Source organism: Carassius carassius, chromosome 19 (assembly GCF_963082965.1).
Source record: "Carassius carassius chromosome 19, fCarCar2.1, whole genome shotgun sequence".
Taxonomy (NCBI): Eukaryota; Metazoa; Chordata; class Actinopteri; order Cypriniformes; family Cyprinidae; genus Carassius; species Carassius carassius.
Genome location: NC_081773.1, coordinates 6,610,909 through 6,632,009, shown reverse-complemented (window position 1 = coordinate 6,632,009; position 21,101 = coordinate 6,610,909). Strand labels below are relative to the sequence as shown.

The window sequence follows — 21,101 nt, the reverse complement described above, 5'->3', positions numbered from 1 at the left end:
TGTAGATTTACTCAGCATGCATAAACTGATCCATTTCTGTCAGAATTTTCTCACCTCCAATAATGCAAGCTCTTTTGATTTTCTTTCTTCCATGGAACACAAAAGGAAGTCAAATTAGTCATATGTTACCTATTCCTTATGTTTTCTAATAATAGACCAACTATATTCTTTTTTTTCTCAAAGCAAAAGTTGTTTTAGATTAATTAAGCCCTAGAATGGCATACAATTTCTTAACCATCTATATCATTTTGTTGACTTCCCTTTCCCTAGTAAAACCCAGTGCAGTCTGGGGATGATAACATCACTTAAGTGCATAGGTAAGTCATATCAAACTTTTGATGGTTTACAGGTGCAGTTACATTAGCGAAATTACTCTGAAAAACTGTCATGAGAGTAGTGATGCATGAATCACAGCTCACACAAAAGTCATTTTCAAACCAAACAGCTTTTAGTCGGTCAGTGTGATGCTTCTAAAAATCTGCCTTGATATGTTCCTTAATTACATAGCTTATGTTCTTCATTCCCACTCTGAGATCAATATTCAATATTAATATTCAAGATTGTTCACAATCCTAATGTTTAAAATATATACATTTAAAAAGATACAGATTAATGGATGTAAAAATAAATAACTCTTGTTAGTTATGTTAAAGGTATTTTTTCTTTGTTAATTACAATTATTTTACACCAAATTAACAGGACATATGCATAATATCATTAAAATGAGGTTAACCACATGACATAAAGACTCCAGACTTTTTCAGTCTTCTAGAAAAAGCAGGTCACCCTCATGTTGGCGCCACCATGTTGACGTCACATAATCAGGTGTGTTGACTCATTATTAAGCATTAAAAATCATGTTTAATAGTTTCATTCACATGCCTCAGCCTGTGTGCAATTCAACTTCCTAGACTTTGATATCAAGCATGGCAACCTTAATTAAAAAACTCATACATCCAGGCCAATAGGTGTCAGTGTAGAGTTCAAAGTTAAAACTATAATAATAAATGCAACTTTTAATCTTACATTTCTGACATTCTTCATTGCAATTGCTTGCAAAAGTTTATATCTCACAGTTCAGACATTTCTTCTGAAAATGATATGGATCATTTAAAAATTATAAATTTGCGAGTTTAGATCTGGGTTTATATCTCACTATTATGGCATTTTATTCATTTCTCAGAAATTTGTGGGGAAAAAAATTGTGAGGAAAAAGTAAATTACTTTTTTTTTTGTGGTGGAAATAAGATTCCATACCTTTAAGTGTTTCTGAACATAATTCATTTAATAGATGACAACTTTCTAAACTATAAATTGCAAGTGTGAAAAAACATGTCATATCGGTGATTAATAAGCAAACATTTGATCTATTTCTGCATAGCTTGTGGTTCCAGACCTAAGTTCAATGCTCGTATAGTAGGCGGTAACCTGTCGGTTGAGGGTCAGTTCCCCTGGCAGGTGAGCCTGCACTTTCAGAACGAGCACCTGTGTGGAGGCTCCATTATATCATCTCGCTGGATACTGACTGCTGCACACTGTGTATACGGGTGAGTTTAACATGAAACAAAATTCAGATAGCCACATGGAAATTATCAAAAATCTGCTGCTTTCCATGCAGGTTTGCATACCCTGTGCTGTGGAACGTCTATGTGGGTTTGATTGACCAGCCGGTCAATGCAGTGCAGTCTCTCGCAGTGGAGAAGATCATTTATCACAGTCGCTACAGACCTAAGGGCTTGGACCATGATATAGCTCTGATGAAACTGGTGCAGCCCCTCAGCTTCAATGGTACCTTTTGTGAAAGGGGTTCTTTTACATTTAATCATACATTATTAAAATTAAACGTTTTATCTGTTAGCCGTAATTGTTACCTGAGCTAACGAAAAGTTTTATTTGAATTATAAATTGTTTTATTTTGAAAATATTACATTTTATTAGTCAACAAAGATTAATTAATACTGTACCAAATGTATTTCTCATTGTTAATGTTAGTTAAGGCATTGCCAAACGTTAACTAAAGTTTATTGTATGCATAACATTACTATAGAAGATGGGGCTTCGCAGACGATCTCATAATCAAGTGTCTCAGTTCACGTTCAAAGGAGAGTAGATATCGAGGACCGTAGAAATGAGCGCAGCTGCAAATATACGGTTCGTTGTGGAGAAAAGTATCTAGCACAATGTTTTGTTTTTTCCACAAAGAATGAATCTATTTAGCTGATCAAACACTGTACCTATGGTAGCTAACACGTTTGGCTCAGAAATTTATAATCTATAAATCCATCACCGCTGGTCTGGTTTAATTCGTAAGCGGTTAGGCTACACTTAGGCTACTTAGGCTATATTTCATTTGGGAAATCCAATATATACTTTTTAAATTCTGAAGGAGGTTTGTTTCACTATTTTCAAATTCAACTTTCAAATTTAACACAATTTTCAAACACTTACATCCTCACATAATTGTGGGTGGGACTAACATAAACTGACCAATCGTTATTTTGACAAGCGTATGGTAAAATTAATAAACTGCCTGTAATTGAAAACTCACGTTAAATATATTTTAAGGCACATATATTACGTTATAGTGAAACTACTGTATACATTTATAATTATTATCTTTTGATAAATAACATACATCTGGAAAATTACCAGCTTCTCACTGGGCCCACTCGTAGCTTTTCCACTGGTGACGAGACAAAACCAATAAAACCCATTACAAACGAGGCATTTTGTAGCATCCAGTGGGGACATAATTAGGGATTATAATGACTTATACTGTCCTTTTAGACGTTGCGTTGCATCGTGCCACATAAACATAAAACTATGTCTGCATTTGTGATCGGAGAAATGACAGAAAACATGTGCTACTCTACACTGCTCAAAGTTCATGTTTGAATCAACAGTGGCAAATCCAGAGTCAGAACAGCCGGCAGATCAGGAAACAGTTTTCCATAAAATTTACTGCACACATCTGAATATTTGGGTTGAGCTGTTCTGGAACAGTGTTGTAAATACAACTTAACCACTGATTTCTAACCGTGTCTTCTTTTGGAAGACCAAACAAAGTAGCTTCACTTTCACAATGAAACAACATGATGGCTGTGGAGGCAGCAACAATAAAGTTACTCCTTCTTTCTTCGTGTGAACATTTAGGCGGCGTTATGCAAATTTCCCTACATCATTACGTAGATATGTGGGGCAGTGTTTAAACGAGGCATTTTAGGAGGGCGTGGACCAGTCTTAACTTTTATAAAAAAAATATCTCTTTGGCTTTGAGACTTTAGTCTTTGCAACTTCAGGGATCTTATCTATGCACAAACAGCTTGTAACAATCCAAAGAGAAAGGAAATCTCGAAATCGCATCATATGATCCCTTTAAAGGGGTCATGAACTTGCCTCTTGTTTTTATTTTTTTTTATTTTGTACTTTTCTCTCAGGTACACTTATAGTGTTATCAATATTTTAACACTACATATGTGAATCAGTGGAGGGAACTAAACAGGCAGTGATGTAGAAGCTGGCATTGATCTTAATCTGTCGTTTTGGCAGACGGCCTTCAATATAAGCTGTTTTTAGACTAACAACAAAGCTTTTAGTTCTGAATCATACAGGATGTTTATATAGTACAGTCCTGGCCAATTGTTTTGAGAATTACATAAATATTAGTTTTCAAAAGGTTTGCTGCTAAACTGCTTTTAGATCTTTGTTTCAGTTGTTTCTGTGAAGTATTGAAATATAAATACAAGCACTTCATACGTTTCAAAGGCTTTTATCGACAATTACATGACATTTATGCAAAGAGTCAGTATTTGCAGTGTTGGCCGTTCTTTTTCAGGACCTCTGCAATTCGACTGGGCATGCTCTCAATCAACTTCTGGGCCAACTCCTGACTGATAGCAACCCATTCTTTGATTATCACTTCTTGGAGTTTGTCAGAATTAGTGGGTTTTTGTTTGTCCACCCGTTTCTTGAGGATTGACCACAAGTTCTCAATGGGATTAAGATCTGGGGAGTTTCCAGGCCATGGACCCAAAATTTCAACATTCTGGTCCCCGAGCCACTTAGTTATCACTTTTGCCTTATGGCACGGTGCTCCATCGTGCTGGAAAATGCATTGTTCTTCACCAAACTGTTGTTGGATTGTTGGAAGAAGTTGCTGTTGGAGGCTGTTTTGGTAACATTCTTTATTCATGGCTGTGTTTTTGGGCAGAATTGTGAGTGAGTCCACTCCCTTAGATAAGAAGCAACCCCACACATGAATGGTGTCAGGATGCTTTACTGTTGGCATGACACAGGACTGATGGTAGCGCTCACCTTTTCTTCTCCGGACAAGCCTTTTTCCAGATGCCCCAAACAATCGGAAAGGGGCTTCATCGGAGAATATGACTATGCCCCAGTCCTCAGCAGTCCATTCACTATACTTTCTGCAGAAGATCAATCTGTCCCCGATGTTTTTTTTTTTGGAGAGAAGTGGCTTCTTTGCTGCCCTTCTTGACACCAGGCCATCTTCCAAAAGTCTTCGCCTAACTGTGCGTGCAGATGCGCTCACACCTGCCTGCTGCCATTCCTGAGCAAGCTCTGCACTGGTGGCACTCCGATCCCGCAGCTGAATCCTCTTTAGGAGACGATCCTGGCGCTTGCTGGACTTTATTGGACGCCCTGAAGCCTTCTTTACAAGAATTGAACCTCTTTCCTTGAAGTTCTTGATGATCCTATAAATTGTTGATTTAGGTGCAATCTTAGTAGCCACAATATCCTTGCCTGTGAAGCCATTTTTATGCAACGCAATGATGGCTGCACGTGTTTCTTTGCAGGTCACCATGGTTAACAATGGAAGAACAATGATTTCAAGCATCACCCTCCTTTTAACATGTCAAGTCTGCCATTCTAACCCAATCAGCCTGACATAATGATCTCCAGCCTTGTGCTCGTCAACATTCTCACCTGAGTTAACCACACGATTACTGAAATGTTCTCAGCAGGTCCTTTAATGACAGCAATGAAATGCAGTGGAAAGGTTTTTTTGGGATTAAGTTAATTTTCATGGCAAAGAAGGACTATGCAATTCATCTGATCACTCTTCATAACATTCTGGAGTATATGCAAATTGCTATAATAAAAACTTAAGCAGCAACTTTTCCAATTTCCAATATTTATGTAATTCTCAAAACTTTTGGCCACGACTGTACAATGACCTCATATGTCAAAAGATCAGGGTAATTTTGGTTTCTCATTTCATGACCCATTTAAAATAGAAAGTTTTTCTGAAGAACCACAATGGTTGAGGTTTATTTCACAAGCTAGCAAATGGACTTTTAGTCTTATCTTAATAAGTTACATTCTCCATGCCCTTTTTGCATTCACTGTGACAAATGGCTTATCACCATTTTAGTTTAATTTTTTTCAGGTTTTGTGGAGCCTATTTGTCTGCCGAACTTTGGGGAGGAGTTTGAGGATGGTAAAATGTGCTGGATCTCAGGATGGGGTGCCACAGATGATGGAGGTGAGTCTGGGAATTTAAAGGCCATTACACACCAAACAGACATCGAGGAACTAGTGGCTTCAAGAGCTATGATGTTGCCTTGCTTATGTACGGGCCAAAAAGTTGGGCTTGAACACACCAAAGATTACAGCCAATGGACAACTAGCACATATGTTTTTCTGACTGTGTGAAAGGAAATAACTCTCACTGCCAATAGGTGGCAGTCATCATACTTTCAAAAAAGGACAGTGAAACCTGGTTGTCAAATATACAAACAGCGCTTGATTACCAATTTGTATATGAATCATGTTGATCAGTTTATCTTCGCTTTGGTTGGTCTTTACAAAATGTAAAGTGTGAAGACCCTTCCATTTGTGCTGTCTTGACGTTGATATTTGCTTAAATGGACATATCACACACAGTGTCTGCCAATCTCATGTACCTAGAGTAATGCATCATTCATATCTAAAGATAGTCTTTAGTTTTGTCAGATTAATAAAAGACAGATACAGCTTTCCACTTCTTTCTGAAAACAGTCAAGCTTCTGGAGGCATGCTGTGGGTGGAGTTAAAGAGTCACAAGCTTTCGCGTAGCGATTACATGCTAGATGTGACTTAAACATAATTCCCTTAATGCTTGGTTCTTTGGAAAGCTTAATGAGGATGTGAATGTTTTTTTTTAAAGTTGATATCTCATAATTGGGGTAATAATGATATGGTGTGAACACAACTTTATACGAACCCTGAAGAAGTCTCTTTGGCACAGGAATACACTGTCATACGTCTAATTAGTTTTTTGAGATTTTGGACTTTGCAATCCAACTGTTTAGCTTTGTGGGCAGTTGTGGCCTAATGTTTAGAGAGTTGTCCTTGTTTCCCAAAGGTCAGGGGTTTGAGTCTCGGTACCAGCAGGGATTGTAGGTGGATGGAGTGAATAACATTGTTATAAATTGAAACAGCACCTCTCCCCTTACCTTTCAGATGCAGCACATGTTTATAACAGTAATCTTAGGGGGTAGACTCATTTAAAGTACTGTAGTCATCAGGTTTTAGCCAGGTTTCTGTAGAACAGAACACATCAAGATTATAACCAGTGAGCATATTATTTAAAAAAAATTGCTTTCGTTTATCCGTATTGCATCTGTTTTTTATTTGTTGAACCTCAATTAAATTGTTACTCTTAAATTGGTTTGGACGTTTTTTGTATTTTCTAGTTCGGGGAACAGACACAGTCTCTATTGTGTGATATCTAGGTGAAAGAGTCTCTATGTGCTGAGAATTAACTGACTTTCACGAGTTCACGCTTACATATAATTTGCTGAGGCATGGTATGCATATTTGGCTTGCTGTCCGGGGAAGGGCTCCGAGCTCGGGAATGGCCAAACCTAGAGTACCCCACCTTCCCCGTCTAGCTGTAAAGTGAACTCGAAGTGAGGAGATGGGGTGGAGGAGGAATGCTGATAAACATTTAGTTTAGTGTATACCTGACATAAACTGAAGGTCCAATCCAAGTGATCTTTCTCTCCAAGAATTCAAATTTTTGGGGAAGTCGTGGCCTAATGGTTAGAGTTTGACTCCTAACCCTAAGGTTGTGGGTTCGAGTCTCGGGCCGGCAATACCACGACTGAGGTGCCCTTGAGCAAGGCACCGAACTCCCAACTGCTCCCCGGGCGGGCAGCATAAATGGTTGCCCACGGCTCCGAGTGTGTGTTCACGGTGTGTGTGTGTATTCACTGCTCTGTGTGTGCACTTTGGATGGGTTAAATGCAGAGCATGATTTCTGAGTATTGGGTTACCTATACTTAGCTGTATGTCATGTCACTTATTTGGGGGTTGTGAAATTGTAATTCACTTTGATCAGAGCAAAGTATCTTTACTAAAAAAATACAGCAAGATTTTTAAAGTCTACTACACAGAATGATGAATGTGCACTATGTGCATCAGTTTTTTTAATGTTTTATTCAATTAATGAAGGTGTGCAATGGTGTAATTTTTGTAAATTGTACATTACATGGGCTATGCAAAGTGTGCAACCACACAGGGCCTCATAGGGACCACTTTATGAACAGAGAGAGAATCATAAATTCACAGAGGTGGACAGCACCGTGAAAAAGATTCAGGAATGGACCGTGGGTGCCCACATCTTCTAACTCGCACTGAGCCTTGTTCCAAGTTTGTGACAGCCCTGACAATACTTTTATATCTGTACATTGCAACTTGGCTACTAAATGATGATTTCTTACTTTTTTAAAAATACCATTATTATATATGTTGCATTTTTTCTAAGTGACCTATTCACAACTAAGAAAATTTTTAATTAAAATCTTTCTGCTTGTTATAAAAATACATTTTGTGAGAATACAGATATTTTGGATGTATTTCAGTGGAGAAATCTGTTTGGTAACACTTTACTTAAAGCCTTGTATAATGCATTTAAAACAGTTATTAAAGGGTATTTCTTCCGCATCTCATCCAAAGCCTCTTTTACTACATTATAAAGCTGGTAATGGAGGCTTGAGCCATTGATAGCATTCTAATGCAGTTATTATTAATGAAGTTATTAGAAAGAGAGCGAGAGAGAAAGAAAGAGAGGGCTTGTGTGAATTAGTCTGTTGCAACACTATATAGGCTAACTGATAACATCGTCAGGGCAGCGCTGACAACACCTTTTTGTGCAAACTGTGTGACTGTTATTACAGTTAACTATGCTAAGTGATATAGAACTGTAATGCTGTCAAGAGAGCTGCCTGGAACTACATTCGCAGTGCGTTTCCCAGAAAATAATTGCACACCTCAGAGCCTTCGTCAGCCAATCGGATTCAAGCATTCAACGGACCCATAGTATAATGCAATATAATTATTCATAATGTACATTGTAATACATTATATTTTGTCATGAATAATCAAAACATTATTTAAAATGCATAGTGTAACAATGAATTGTATAACAAGTGTTATAACGTACTAACTGTGGTTGCAATTATTCATGAGGATGTACAATGCATTATAAGGTGCATTACAACGCAAAATTAATACATTAAAACTACTTTTATAATTCATTATACATTAAGGCTTTAAGTGAAGTGTTACCATGTTTTTGTCCCCAGAATCTTGTAACTGAAGCATCAAGATAAGCAGCCAAACATTGGTACCCTTGGGGTAAACAGGAAATCCAGGCCACAAACAACCAGTGTGGTCAGGTTTAGATCAGTCATGGCCATTCAGATGAACAGACTGCAGTTCTGTTTGGTGCAAAACTGCAGTCGTAGTTCTTGTGTTGCTGCTACTTCAGAGTGAAATATGCCTAGCCACCAAAAAAAAAAAAAAATACAACACATTAAGTTTGTAAAATGACCCACAAGGAGATCAAATGTCCTGTTGTTTTCTATTAGGTGAAGGGAGTGTTTCGCTGCATTCAGCAAGAGTCCCCCTGATCTCTACAAAAGCCTGCAGTCAGCCTGAAGTTTACCAAGGTTATATATCACCAGGCATGATCTGCGCAGGATACTTAGATGGGGGAACAGACTCCTGCCAGGTACAACATTTTCATGCGCATCAAATTACACCTAATTTATATACTCCCCAAGTCTATAGTAACAATTGGTTATTAGAATAAGACAAAATACTGATTAACACTGGAATATTACTGTGCAAGTCAACATAAAACACTACAGGTAGGCTACAATACAATAATACAATAAAAAAAAGGTTTTGTTTATGTTGGTAACAGGGTGACAGTGGTGGTCCATTAGCTTGTGAGGATTCCTTCACCTGGAAATTGGTGGGAGCCACGAGCTGGGGGCAAGGCTGTGCAGAAAAGAACAAACCTGGGGTTTACACGCGCATCACACAGTCCCTCACCTGGATACATCTGCAGATGGAGGTCAGCATATGATCATGTCTGTCTGTGAACTTATGAGACAAGGAAGTTATGAGGTTTGTCAAAACAGCTATATAGGGAGACTATCTCCTTTTTAAGAAATTTTTTTGCTTCATAAAATGGTTGCAATGTTCTGATTCATTGCTTAAAACAACAAATGTATAAGAAAATACCAGAACCGAGGGAGCCAGAAAAGTGGATGCCTGCACTGTGGGAAAATGTCATTAGAAAAGCTATTTTTCTGAAAGGTCATGTAGGAAGGACATTCTCATCACGTGATATCAGGAGTTATCCTAATGATTCAGTGACCTCTTGTGGTTTGAAACGAAAAAATAAAACAATTTTCTTTGCCTCTTTTCATACAGAGAGAAGAAATACTGCATCCCTCTGCTACCAGCTCTGATTATTGAGATGTATAGCTCAATTATAGGAAATGCAACATCATGGAACTGAATCCAGGCAGATACTCCACAAATAAACCAAAGCCTGCCACAGGCTGCACCTGTCACTGTATGTCACATAAAAGAACAGCGCAAGAAATCATTATATTACATACACTCAAATCTGAAAAAGGTTTATTTGGTGTAAGTAGTCTTATACAGTACTTGCTATTGTATTAAGAAATGCCTGCCAAACACTCCTCTGATGTGTCATGAATGATAAAATACACAAATATTTCCAGACAGGCAAGTGACAGTGTGCTTATATCTAATATGCAATAAATATGGAGAAAAAAGGACAAAGACCCCATCCATGCAGAAAGTATTTTCACTGTTGCAAAACTTTGTAAAGGCTTTAATGTTATACTGTTGTAGTGTTTACAGTCCTTAAATAATTGTTTAAAAAAACAGCACACAATTGACAACATTTAAGGTCAAATGGTGGGGCAAAATATGCAGACTTGACCTTTATTTCATTTTAATATGGACATTTTATGCCATAATTTCCAAAGCATCTTTCAAAACTCTGATTGTTAAGGGAAGCTTTGTACATGTTAGATCAAACTACATTAACCTACATAGCAAAAACAAAAGGTCCCTCTGAAACGAAGGAACATCTTCAGCATATGGATGAAGAATACTGGAAGAGACTTTGATTGAACTCATCTTACTAAATTTAATCAACATTTCAGGCTTTCTGTGCTTATCAGCAGAATAGTAAAAAAAAAAAAAAAAAAAAAGAATATGCAAGGCATTTTGTATGCGAGTGTTAAAACCAATTTACATTTTTAAAAATGGTTTATCCAACATTTTTTTCTAAAAAACTTTTTCATCCTCTGAAAACAGGGCAGATAGTATAGTTTCTGTACATAAATATTCCCTATAAAACACAAACTAAAAAAAAGGAAGAAAAAAAAGAACACTTTTTACAACGTTCATATATAAAAAATAATCATCTCTTTTCCCGAACTCGGTCTTGGAGCCTCTCTACAAGCGTGAGCATACTGAAGAAAACACGAACATGCAGTGTGAATAAAACCAGCACGACGACACACTCTTAAAATCTTGGCATTCAAACGAGTTAATATAGAAAACTAAATCATTACAAACATTCACTAAAGAAGCTTAAAAATCTTTCTCTGTGTTCCACTGTTGCAACCTTCTTGAAGTGTCTCTATATAAAAGTGCAAGCACCTGCACGTCTACATAATAAAAACACGTGCTGAAATGCAACTCCTCACACACAGCATCTTTCAGTAACGTTGTGCTCTCTGTAAACTGTTTGTGTGTGTTTGTGTAACATATAGGCCAACATACAGTACTCCTAATTTTTTTTTTTTTTGTAGTGCACAAGTATCAGCTATGCTGAAAGTCTATGAGGGGACTGGATCTCATGCCACAAGTGTCATGTGCATGTTTTCCAATGTAAATGTAAGCATGCAGTGTGTGACCTGTGATCCATCTGTCTTAGTCGCTAATATCTAAATCCAACCCGGGCATGTTAGCAGATGACAAATCTGCCTCATCTTCATTGCCACTTTCCTCTGATTCATCCTCGCTGTGATTTCCCATCATGACTTGCTGCATGGAGAGAGTTGCTCCATCTGATGAAAGCGCCTGGAAGCCATCAACGTTCATCCCCACTGTAACCATACTACCTGCACACAATCATAATACATATATTCCACTGTCAAAAATCAGTCAATGAAAATCTGTAATATAAACTGGAAAGTGCTGTAAAAGCACATTATTTTGAGGCAGTACCGTCTGGCATTATGAGCTGCTGCTGGGTTCCAGACGAGGCGATGGAGTCAGACCAGAAGCGGTGTAGTGGGCGGCTCGGAGGCGTCTTCTTCTTGCTTTTGGCCATCTCCGAGTTGACATCCAGCATTGGCTGCAAGATCCGTCTTCGAGCATTAATAAACCTACAGGACAAACCCAGACAATATTTTGTATCACTCGCTATGTATGGAGGATATTTCAGTGCGTGGAAAATTAATTACAATGAACAGTTTAGTAAGTTGTTTTAGGTTTACATACTGTAACACAAAAGCTGATAAACCTCATCTTTCAAGGTTTATGTAACATATGATATCATGTATAAATAAGTGACAAATTAATATTCTTTATATCTTAAATACAGATGTAGTTATTTGGGTTTACTAGTGTTCACACTATCATTATTTTGATTTGTCTATTATTCTGTGCATGAAATTGTAATAAAACATTTTCTGCCCAGCTAGGTAGTTGTTTCCCAGGTGCACTTGAAGTGAAGGCAGGATGTCTGAATACTTAAAAAAACAAATAAATGCACAGCATTTGAGAACTCACTTTAAACATTTTGTATTAAAAACATAAGTCTAGGAACTTTAAAATAGGTCTGTCACATTATTCTGGTAAATCAAAGAAATTGAAAAATTAAAAAAATGTTTTTTGCACGTGTAATAATGTGCCAATAACGGCTGGAAAAGTATGAAACCATAAACCTTATAATTTTAAGATAATTGAACACTTCTGTTGGAACACAACAGATTTAATCTATTATGTGGATAGTTTCAGTTGTTGATCCTGTGTAAAAGTTAACCGGAGAGGCTGGAACAGAGACACTATCTAGGGATGCATCGATCTGATATTCAGGATCAGTATCGGCTCCGATACTTGCATTTTCTGAGGATCGGGTATCGGTTAGACGAGACCGATCCAAATCCGATATTGTGCGTATAATATTCTGTGTTATTGTTGAGCCCCACGGAAAGGCAAAAAAACATTATAAAGCACCAAAACGTTTTCATGGACATATTTCAAGTCTTTAAATTACGTTCACATGAACTCTTTTCTCCGCTGTAGCTGTCTGTCATCCTCCATTAAGTGTTCAAACTGTGTGTCGCGTTCGGTTACTACAGTCAAAACGATGAAACTCTCCTCAAGAGCACACAGTAACTGAGGGTTAAAACGGTTCAAAGAAAAGGCTCATTAAACTAACACACTGATTTAATACACTACGCATCAATATCTCTTCCCTTTGTACTAGTGATGTTCGGTTCACGAACGAATCCTTCGATTTAACCGGTTCTTCTTAGTGAAGCGGTTGAACCAGTTCACAAAATCGAACTGAATCGTTCACATTGATCCACAAATGACTTAAGCTGTTAAGTTTTTTAATGTGGCTGACACTCCCTCTGAGTTCAAACAAACTAATATCCCGGAGTAATTCATTTACTCAAACAGTACACTGACTGAACTGCTGTGAAGAGAGAACTGAAGATGAACACCGAGCCGAGCAGCTTGTGTGTTGTTCTGACAGTTCAATGTGGACTCTGAGGACTGTACAGCCTGGGCACTGTGACGGTGTTGTTTCAAGCTCATCTTTCTGAGCACAGGATGTGCATAAGTGCTCTGTGACTCTCTATATGGGTGCCTTTAGTATCATAATACTTTTATGCGCAATCAAAGATTATTAATAGTCTTTCTTGTTCTGTCCTATGATATGTTGCTACCTTTATTTCTGTGCTATACATTAAAAAGAAATGTCTTTCAGATTTCTACGTAGATGTATATACTTTTTTTTCATGAATGTATTTTACAACAATACAAAGAGCAATGTGTGTACATTTTCCCAGATTTTAGACTTATTCACTTTTATTTGTAAATAAAATATTTCACTAGATTTGATCAAATTATTGTCCACCCGTGATTTTTCTAGAATCTAGTATAGTACATTTTGCTGCTGAATTATCCACTAACCTAGTTTATAAAAGTATTTTTTGTCATAGATTTTGATTATATATTTTTTCATTTGTTATTTTTCATTAAAATTAAGTTGTGTATGTAGTAGTTTATGATTAACACAAAAGAGTGATGATCAGGTCAACACAGAGAAGCATAGAAATTGTACACCGATGTATAGAAAAAAAACCTGTGCTGGTATCAGATTGGATCGGTATTGGCAGATACTCAGAAATTTGGGTATCGGATCGGATCTGAAAAAATGGTATTGTTGCGTTGCATCCTTACAATCTACTTTGTGTTCTTGCTGGATTTACTTACCAGTTGTTGACCTGGAGTAAAGTCAGGTTTGTTTGAGTTGCAATCTGCTTTTTCTCTTCCTCAGTGGGATAAGGATGCTAAACAGAGAAGAGGAACAGTGGAGTGTTTAGAAATGTCTATCAGGTACAACAAAACTGCACAATGGTTGTTTGCCTACTAACCGCAATGTGCTGGAAGAGCCAGGAGCGCATGACACTGGTAGCCTGTTTGGGGAGAACACCACGCTTGTTTTTAGGCGAGTTATCATCTCCCCCAAAGAAACTTAAGTCCTGATTGAGCTGAAGCTGGAGCTGCAGGAAGTAGAAAGAGTCACTGGTCACTGAGTCTGAGTAAACATGTTTGTGTGTGCTCTGCTGGAGTGTCATCCAAACCTGTGAGTTCTGGATGTGTATGGTTCCAGGTGAGATGGCTTGTGTCACCACTTGTCCCTGTGGTGTGACTACTGTCACTGGCTGATACACTGCATTACCTGTACAGAAACAAGATTTTTTTATTTTTTTTTAATCTGAGGAACCATCATTCCAACCAAATAGTCAATGATGTCAATTATATTGAAAAGGTCCACATGTAACAAAAATAATCAAATTATCTACTAAACACATTTATGCACCAGCAATAAGTGTAAAAGTATTTAAATGGAACAATACATCATAAAATAAACAGCACTGTTTATAAGAAAACATTTTAAAATAAAAAGAAAATATAGATAAATATTCCTTTGAATATGAATAATCAATGTCAATAATTACTTAAAAGGTACACTGTGTAATTTTTAGCGGCATCTAGCGGTGATGTTGTGAAACGCAACCAGCGGCTAAGTCCCCGCTCACCCCTGCCTTTAGAGAAGCTACGGTGGCCGACAAGGGTAAAAATGTCCTTGGTAAAGACAGCAGAGACAGAGAGCAATGAGATTTCTTTATAAAAGGTAAATTTGTGTGTATGGACTGACTTTTTAAGTAATTAGATACAACAAAGGTTGTATTTCTTTAAGAAATTAATGTCTTTTAATGTCCATAGCAGATTGCTTTTGATGTTTTATGGGGCTTTTATAGAAAGCACTGTGACTTTCTGTGTGAGCTGCTGGTATGGAAATGCTTCAGAGGGTCAGAAGAAATCATTGAGGAATGTAATAACAATGATAAGCAAAATGTTGGGAACTAAGTTAACAAGTATAGAGAGTATATATAAAGAAAGTGTGCTGAGTAAAGCTAATATCAATGTGAATGATAAGAGGCATCCCCTTTCAGATGCATTTGAATTATTACCATCTGGCAGAAGATATTGTGTTCCTCGATGCATGAGAAACGGGTCCAAACAATCCTTTATCCCCCGAGCAATTAGATTTTTAAATTCTTCGTCAGCTGGTCTGACCAGCTTAAATTAGATTGAATTTTAAATCAGTGATTGTTAATTTGTATATGGTATATATGTATGATTACTTTCCCCAAGGGGATAAATAAAAACTGACTGACTGATTTGGGAATTATATTTACTTAATACAATAAACCGATGTTATTGCAAATATTAATGTACTTGTTCTTCATTGTGTCAGTGTTTTATTCGCAAGAGCAACAAAGAGACGACAAACATGATGGCATCTTCCGTGTAACGGGACCCGTGGTGTGTGTAGATAGAAATAGCTCAATCTAAGGTAATAAAAACACAACGGTCAATTAAGCAATGTCTTTATACACCTTTGAAGACATAGTTATGTATATTATATTGGATTTCTGTCAATAGATCGGTGTAAATATCACACATTGCACCTTCAAAATAATTAGTTCAGATTAATTATTCATAACCACCCTTTTCGCAAAAGTAGTGTTTAAAGAGTAATATTGTTGAGTAGAAATATTGGTAATTTTCACCTTGTACTCATAGTTTTGATTCAAATATATCACATACAAACAGAATACAAACTATCTGCAAGTTAAAATTAGTTAAAATCAGGGCTGCACGATTAATCGCATGCGATTGTCATGCGTGTCTCGTTAGTAAAGCCGGTTCTGTGATTAGCGGTAAATGTCCATCACCTGCTTTCAAATGGAGCGGCACTTAATAGACAGAGCCATAGTTCGCTAACAAGCTACGCAATATCGCGTTCATAATCGCATGCGATTCATACGGATCTGTGTAGTAAGTGCCGCTCCATTTGAAAGCAGGTGATGGACATTTACCGCTAATCACAGAACCGGCTTTACTAACGAGACACGCATGACAATCGCATGCGATTAATCGTGCAGCCCTAGTTAAATTATAAAGACAAATCAGAACTGTTCATCTCTGAGCAACCCACAGCGGCATTTCATTTTTAATCCACGTTTTAAACTAATTGGGTGAACCATTTGGCGCATTGAACCATTGGCCATAGTCGCATTGGCTTTGAAGTGGCGCTTCAGAGACCGATCGTTGTTCAAGTCGAACAAGCCTAATGATTCATTTAACCATTCATAAAGAACCATTTACTTCACTCATGAATGAATCAGCCATTTGAACGAATCAAACAATGAACAAATGACTCAATGACTTAATCATTAAGATATTTACCACCACCTAATGGCAGTTTTAGTTTATTACTTAGAGTATCATTTCATTTAAAGAAATAATTTAATATTTTCATAGTAATAATAATAAAATTATTACAGTTATAGTTCACCCAACCAAAAATGACAATTCTGTCATCATTTACTCACATCGTCCAAAAGAGTATATATAATTTTATCAAAAAAAAAAATATTTCTTACTGAACCTACTTTTTGTAATCTCGGTTTGATGCTTTGCACAACAATGACTTTAAATTATCTTTTCAGAGTAATTTATCCATATTTGATGTTTGATTAATTAGATTGATTAATCACCACATCATGTAATTAATTAGATTAAAAATTTTAAATCGCTTACCAGCCCTAGTTCGAATATGACATATATGATAGTAACTCCCACCGCAATTCATAACACACAAACATGTACCTGCGACCATTTGTGATGGATTGACTGTTGTCACTGTAACACTGCCTTGCTGAAGACCATGTGAGGACGCCACAACACCCTGGGGGCTGAGGGCACTTGAGAAAGGGTGGGACAGCTTCAAAAGAATAAATAAATCACACAATACGTCAAAGTACTTGTTATGAGTGTTAATGTCTAAAACAAGAGGAAAATGGCTTTACGTGGTCGTGGCCTGGAGAGTACGGGCTGCCTGCCTCTCCACTCAGTAGTGTCTCACTGTTCATCTTGGTCTTGAGGCAGGTAATGTAACGGCTGCAGAAGTCCTTGCACAGGTCACTCACTTTCTCTAGCTCTAACAGATGAATCCTCAGCACCTGGATGGCCTTGACCATCTGAGAGCAGGGAAACAGTCATGTCACTCATCAGAGTTTGAAGTTAAGATCAAAACTATGAGGTGTACACAGTAATATTAGCTATTTTGTCCCCATCTGCTTCATCTCTTACCAAGTTGTCAAGGTCTGGGTCTTCACTAAAGAAGGCTTTGCCATCTTTCTCCTGACTGCGTACAAAGTTTTCAATGTCAACATTAAAACTGGCAGACGTCACGCAGTCAGAGCCCTGAGTAGACTGCTCACACTTCTCAAACAGCAGGGCCAAGAGAGGGAAGAGGGGATGTCTGTGGAGGAGAAGAAGAACCATGTGTCATCAATGTTGAAAACAGTTGCAATACATGAATATCAAATAAAGAACAGCACTTATTTTATATATAAATATTTTGTAACCTTACAAATGCCTTCTACGATCACTTTTGATCAGAATGTTATGAACAAAATATTCCTTTCTTTGAAAAAAAGGGTAATGCATATTTATCGAATGTATCGTGTAAATCCGGACACTCATGTCACCTGTATATACAGGCTTTGTAGACATCCATTTGTGTTTGTGGTTCAGTGGACGCAGGGCTGCTGGAGCTTCCTGTGCTTCCATTGGCAAAACCCTGTTTAAGGTCATTCTCTGACTGATCCATGATCTGCATCTAATCCAGGAGAAAACAGACAAAGAGAGACTATTTTTCATATACTAACTGCACTTTCACTGGTCACTGGGACATAAAAACTGCATGAATAGAAACAGCAGTAAAATATGATAAAAATAACTGAAAAGGTTTGATGAATTTGCACCAAAATAAGGTTTAAAACGCCTTTTTCCCCACAGGTTATACTTTCACTCCGCATGCGCAAGGGTTCACGACACCAACTTCATTTACGTCTCTATCCAGAATGCCGGTGTTGTGCCAAGAACTTAAACAAATGTCATTTGTTTTATCAGTGTACAGTACAATATTTTGAATTATTATTTTCTTGTCTCACTTTTTCTTTGCTTTGTCTACCCCTGATATGGACATAATTTTTGTAATAACATTATGTGTTCTGTAAAACAAAATTATTTTTTAAAAACCCTTGAAGAAATGCTGTGCTTATTGACGTTAGGGATACAGTCAGCATATAACCACATAAATTTATATAACATTACTATCTATATTTACACAACGCACACATACACTGCATATCAAATCTGTCGCAAAACCTCAACTGTGTGCATGATTCAGTGGAACCAGACGACAGGTTTAAACGTTTCCCGACTTGACTGTTAAAAGCAGATGATTGGCTTTCCAGCAGGAGGGGCGGGACATGTTCACACAACCGCCATCATTGCCGTTACGGGTGTTCCTTATATAGTTGTATTGAGGATTGAAGAAGTGGCATGTCTCTTATAAATGGTCTCTTACATCACTTCCAGATGTGCACTTTAACAGTTATACTTGTACTCACAACGACTCATAAACAGCAGTGAAATTCAATATACATTCTTTATATTTCTCTTAATTTTATATAAGACCTGACATTTTTGTTTTAAAACCTAATTTAAGTAATTGTTTTATATATATATATATATATATATATATATATATATATATATATATATATATATATACACACACACACACACACACACATACAATTAAATATGATCAACCAATGAAATTTTATGATGATCAATGACTAAGCCCGGTTAATTAAAGGATTAAAGGCTTTTAAACTTTACTATACAAATGCCTTAAAGTATTTAATCGTTTCAGTTTAAAATGTTTGACAGTTCTTTATTATAATTTATAACTTGTTATCCCATCTAGCAATAAAATATTCAAATTAAATAGCTTTTTTGGTTAAAAAAAAAAAAATAGGTAGGATGGTTGCACTTGATGATAAAATGTTGAGATTAACTTCCTGTGTTTAAATTTGTAAAATGTTAAGACTAAAATGAAATTATGAGTAATGGGGGGGGGGGGGTATGATGCATTTAAAACTAGTTCGGTTTCATGCCGAGTTAATTGTATATTAGATAATAGTGCAAAAAACATATTTATTCATTCTTGGGGCGAAAAAGAAAAAGTAATGAGACACCAAAGTGTGCGGTTCTCATGGAAAGAAGCTTTATTTAAATACGTCACATCTACCTGCTGGTCTCCCTCTCGATATTTGTCTATGGACACAGACTGTGCAGCCATCTTATTCAAACCTGGGGCATTATATGGGCAGGCAGCCGGAAACGACCTGCAAGTGACCACATGCAACCTTTTTAAAGGCTCTAGTCTCAAACAACATTACAGCAGTTATTGAAAATTCCAGTCCAAACCATTTTTTTATCCAACATATGTCATATGCAGCTAATCAAAGAGGGAATTCAAGGAGTGATCTTGCAAAAGGAAGCCTGAATGTATTGATATGCAAATCCAATGTTATATTCCGTAGAGCGCCATGCTTTACAACACAGACATTCACACACACACACACACACACACACACACACACACACAAATCAATACTTGAATATTTATATCACGTCTTGCGACTCTGGGGTTGATCAATACACACTATTTATTTCCCAACAAAATACAACGCGTACTTCACATATTGGCAAGGACGTTTAAGTCAATCTCAATCAGAATGCATTCGATAATTTCGTTTACAAACAAAAATGAAGTCTAGCTAAAGCGTTGTTGGTGAAAAAACGACATTTATCTGCACTAAATTGAGACGCATATCAGTCTGCTGTTCGTTCAGGCACTGACTGTGACTAAACTTTGAAGAACCAGAGAGTTCTCGTCGGTCTAGTCTAAGGTAAATGCTCTCGTTATTTGGACTGGGAAGTAGATGTAGCAGCGGGTGCTAAAGCAGGAAACGCCATGTTCCTATGTAACAAGCGGACAGAGCTGTTAGCTAGTGCATTATTAGCCCGCTAGCGAGCTCACACACAGCACCAATCCTTCACGTTTACTGCACATGAGCGCTGTCCTCGATGTGAAGGGAGTTTATAGGACGTTAGCGTGCGATTTGAATTACGTTAGTTTAAAATAAAACAACAACTGTAAAGCGGTTAATTTATCCCGAGAGTCTCGGCTAGCGCTTCTCTGTCCTGACTGAGAGATGGAGACCCGGGCCTTCACTCAGAGATCGCCCTTGATAGATCAAACCTCATGTCCCTCAAAAAGCAGACATGTTTTTTTTTTTTTTTTTCATCTAGAGATTTTAGGTTACGAATGGCTCGACTGTCCCATGCGACTCCCACGAGCCCCTAACAGCATATGCTCTCTTTCACTTAGCCCCGGGCATTTTTGTGTGTTGCTCGGATTGTTTGATTGATAGGGAGCGGAAAAAGACGAGTTTGAGTGACAGCTTACCTGGGTGCCAATCTTCGTCACACTGACAAGCGGCTGCAGCAATCGGGATCCGCATTTGTCGCGCTACGTCATCACGTACGGGGACGCAGGGCACTCAGCTCATGAATATTTAAGGAGGGGGGAGGAGAAGTGACGTGAGTCCTCAGCGAATATCTTAAACACACCCCATTATGGGAGTAACAGGATAGGGACAATTAAAATATGTGTAATTTAAGTGCAATTTATTTGTTTGATGTTTGAGTTTTAAAAGGATCTTGCAGTGGGCAAATCATTTTTAAAAGTACAGAAACGTCTTTTTTTTTTTTTTTACAAATTGCAAGGAAAAAGTCAGAATCATGAGCCATATACATTGTAACATATAAGTCAGAATTGCAATAGACATAAAATGTCACATTCATCATTTTTAAATATGTTGTGGAAACAAAGATTCTAAGATGAAATCTGAATTGCGAGAAGAGATTGAAAGAAATCATAGTATTTTTGCTTAAAATTTCAAGAAACAATATGAATTTTGAGATTAAAGGTCACAATCACTTTTTAAAAATGTTTTAATTATGAAGCA

General features: G+C 37.2%; 2 protein-coding genes across 4 annotated transcripts in view; one reads left to right on the top strand and one right to left on the bottom strand.

Annotated features, from left to right (window-relative positions):
* The window catches only part of tmprss3a (transmembrane serine protease 3a), a 28,233-nt gene extending 18,141 nt beyond the window's left edge, over positions 1–10,092 (top strand). The window contains exons 7-13 of the mRNA XM_059499656.1: positions 271–317; positions 1,382–1,547; positions 1,619–1,788; positions 5,408–5,503; positions 8,874–9,016; positions 9,212–9,364; positions 9,727–10,092. Coding sequence (XP_059355639.1) covers positions 271–317; positions 1,382–1,547; positions 1,619–1,788; positions 5,408–5,503; positions 8,874–9,016; positions 9,212–9,364; positions 9,727–9,771 — 820 coding nt within the window. The 3' untranslated portion in view covers positions 9,772–10,092. The remainder of the gene's footprint in view (positions 1–270; positions 318–1,381; positions 1,548–1,618; positions 1,789–5,407; positions 5,504–8,873; positions 9,017–9,211; positions 9,365–9,726) is intronic.
* Positions 10,093–10,141: 49 nt separating this feature from the next.
* pknox1.1 (pbx/knotted 1 homeobox 1.1) lies at positions 10,142–20,691 on the bottom strand. 3 transcript variants are annotated; one of them, XM_059499655.1, is made up of 11 exons: positions 20,540–20,690; positions 19,316–19,412; positions 17,703–17,833; positions 17,302–17,473; positions 17,019–17,189; positions 16,819–16,933; positions 14,220–14,317; positions 14,010–14,138; positions 13,849–13,925; positions 11,566–11,726; positions 10,142–11,459 (listed from the first exon to the last, which is right to left on the bottom strand). In XM_059499655.1, exons 2-11 carry the CDS (start codon positions 19,364–19,366, stop codon positions 11,269–11,271), a joined length of 1,296 nt encoding a protein of 431 aa, XP_059355638.1. In that variant the 5' UTR covers positions 19,367–19,412; positions 20,540–20,690; the 3' UTR covers positions 10,142–11,268. The 3 variants fall into 3 exon arrangements, with proteins under 3 accessions (XP_059355638.1, XP_059355636.1, XP_059355637.1); XM_059499653.1 differs by having other exon boundaries at positions 14,010–14,317; positions 20,540–20,691; XM_059499654.1 differs by lacking the exons at positions 19,316–19,412; positions 20,540–20,690 and adding an exon at positions 18,052–18,197 and having other exon boundaries at positions 14,010–14,317.
* Positions 20,692–21,101: the final 410 nt, after the last annotated feature.

What these genes read in the sequence shown, in the direction of transcription:
- pknox1.1 (XM_059499653.1), bottom strand. Translation starts at nt 19,366, where the DNA reads ATGGCTGCACAGTCTGTGTCCATAGACAAATATCGAGAGGGAGACCAG. An exon ending in TCCATCACAAATGGTCGCAG is followed by an intron (nt 14,318 to 16,818) that starts GTACATGTTTGT and finishes GTTTCTGTACAG; the next exon opens with GTAATGCAGTGTATCAGCCA. An exon ending in GGCTCTTCCAGCACATTGCG is followed by an intron (nt 13,926 to 14,009) that starts GTTAGTAGGCAA and finishes TTCTCTGTTTAG; the next exon opens with CATCCTTATCCCACTGAGGA.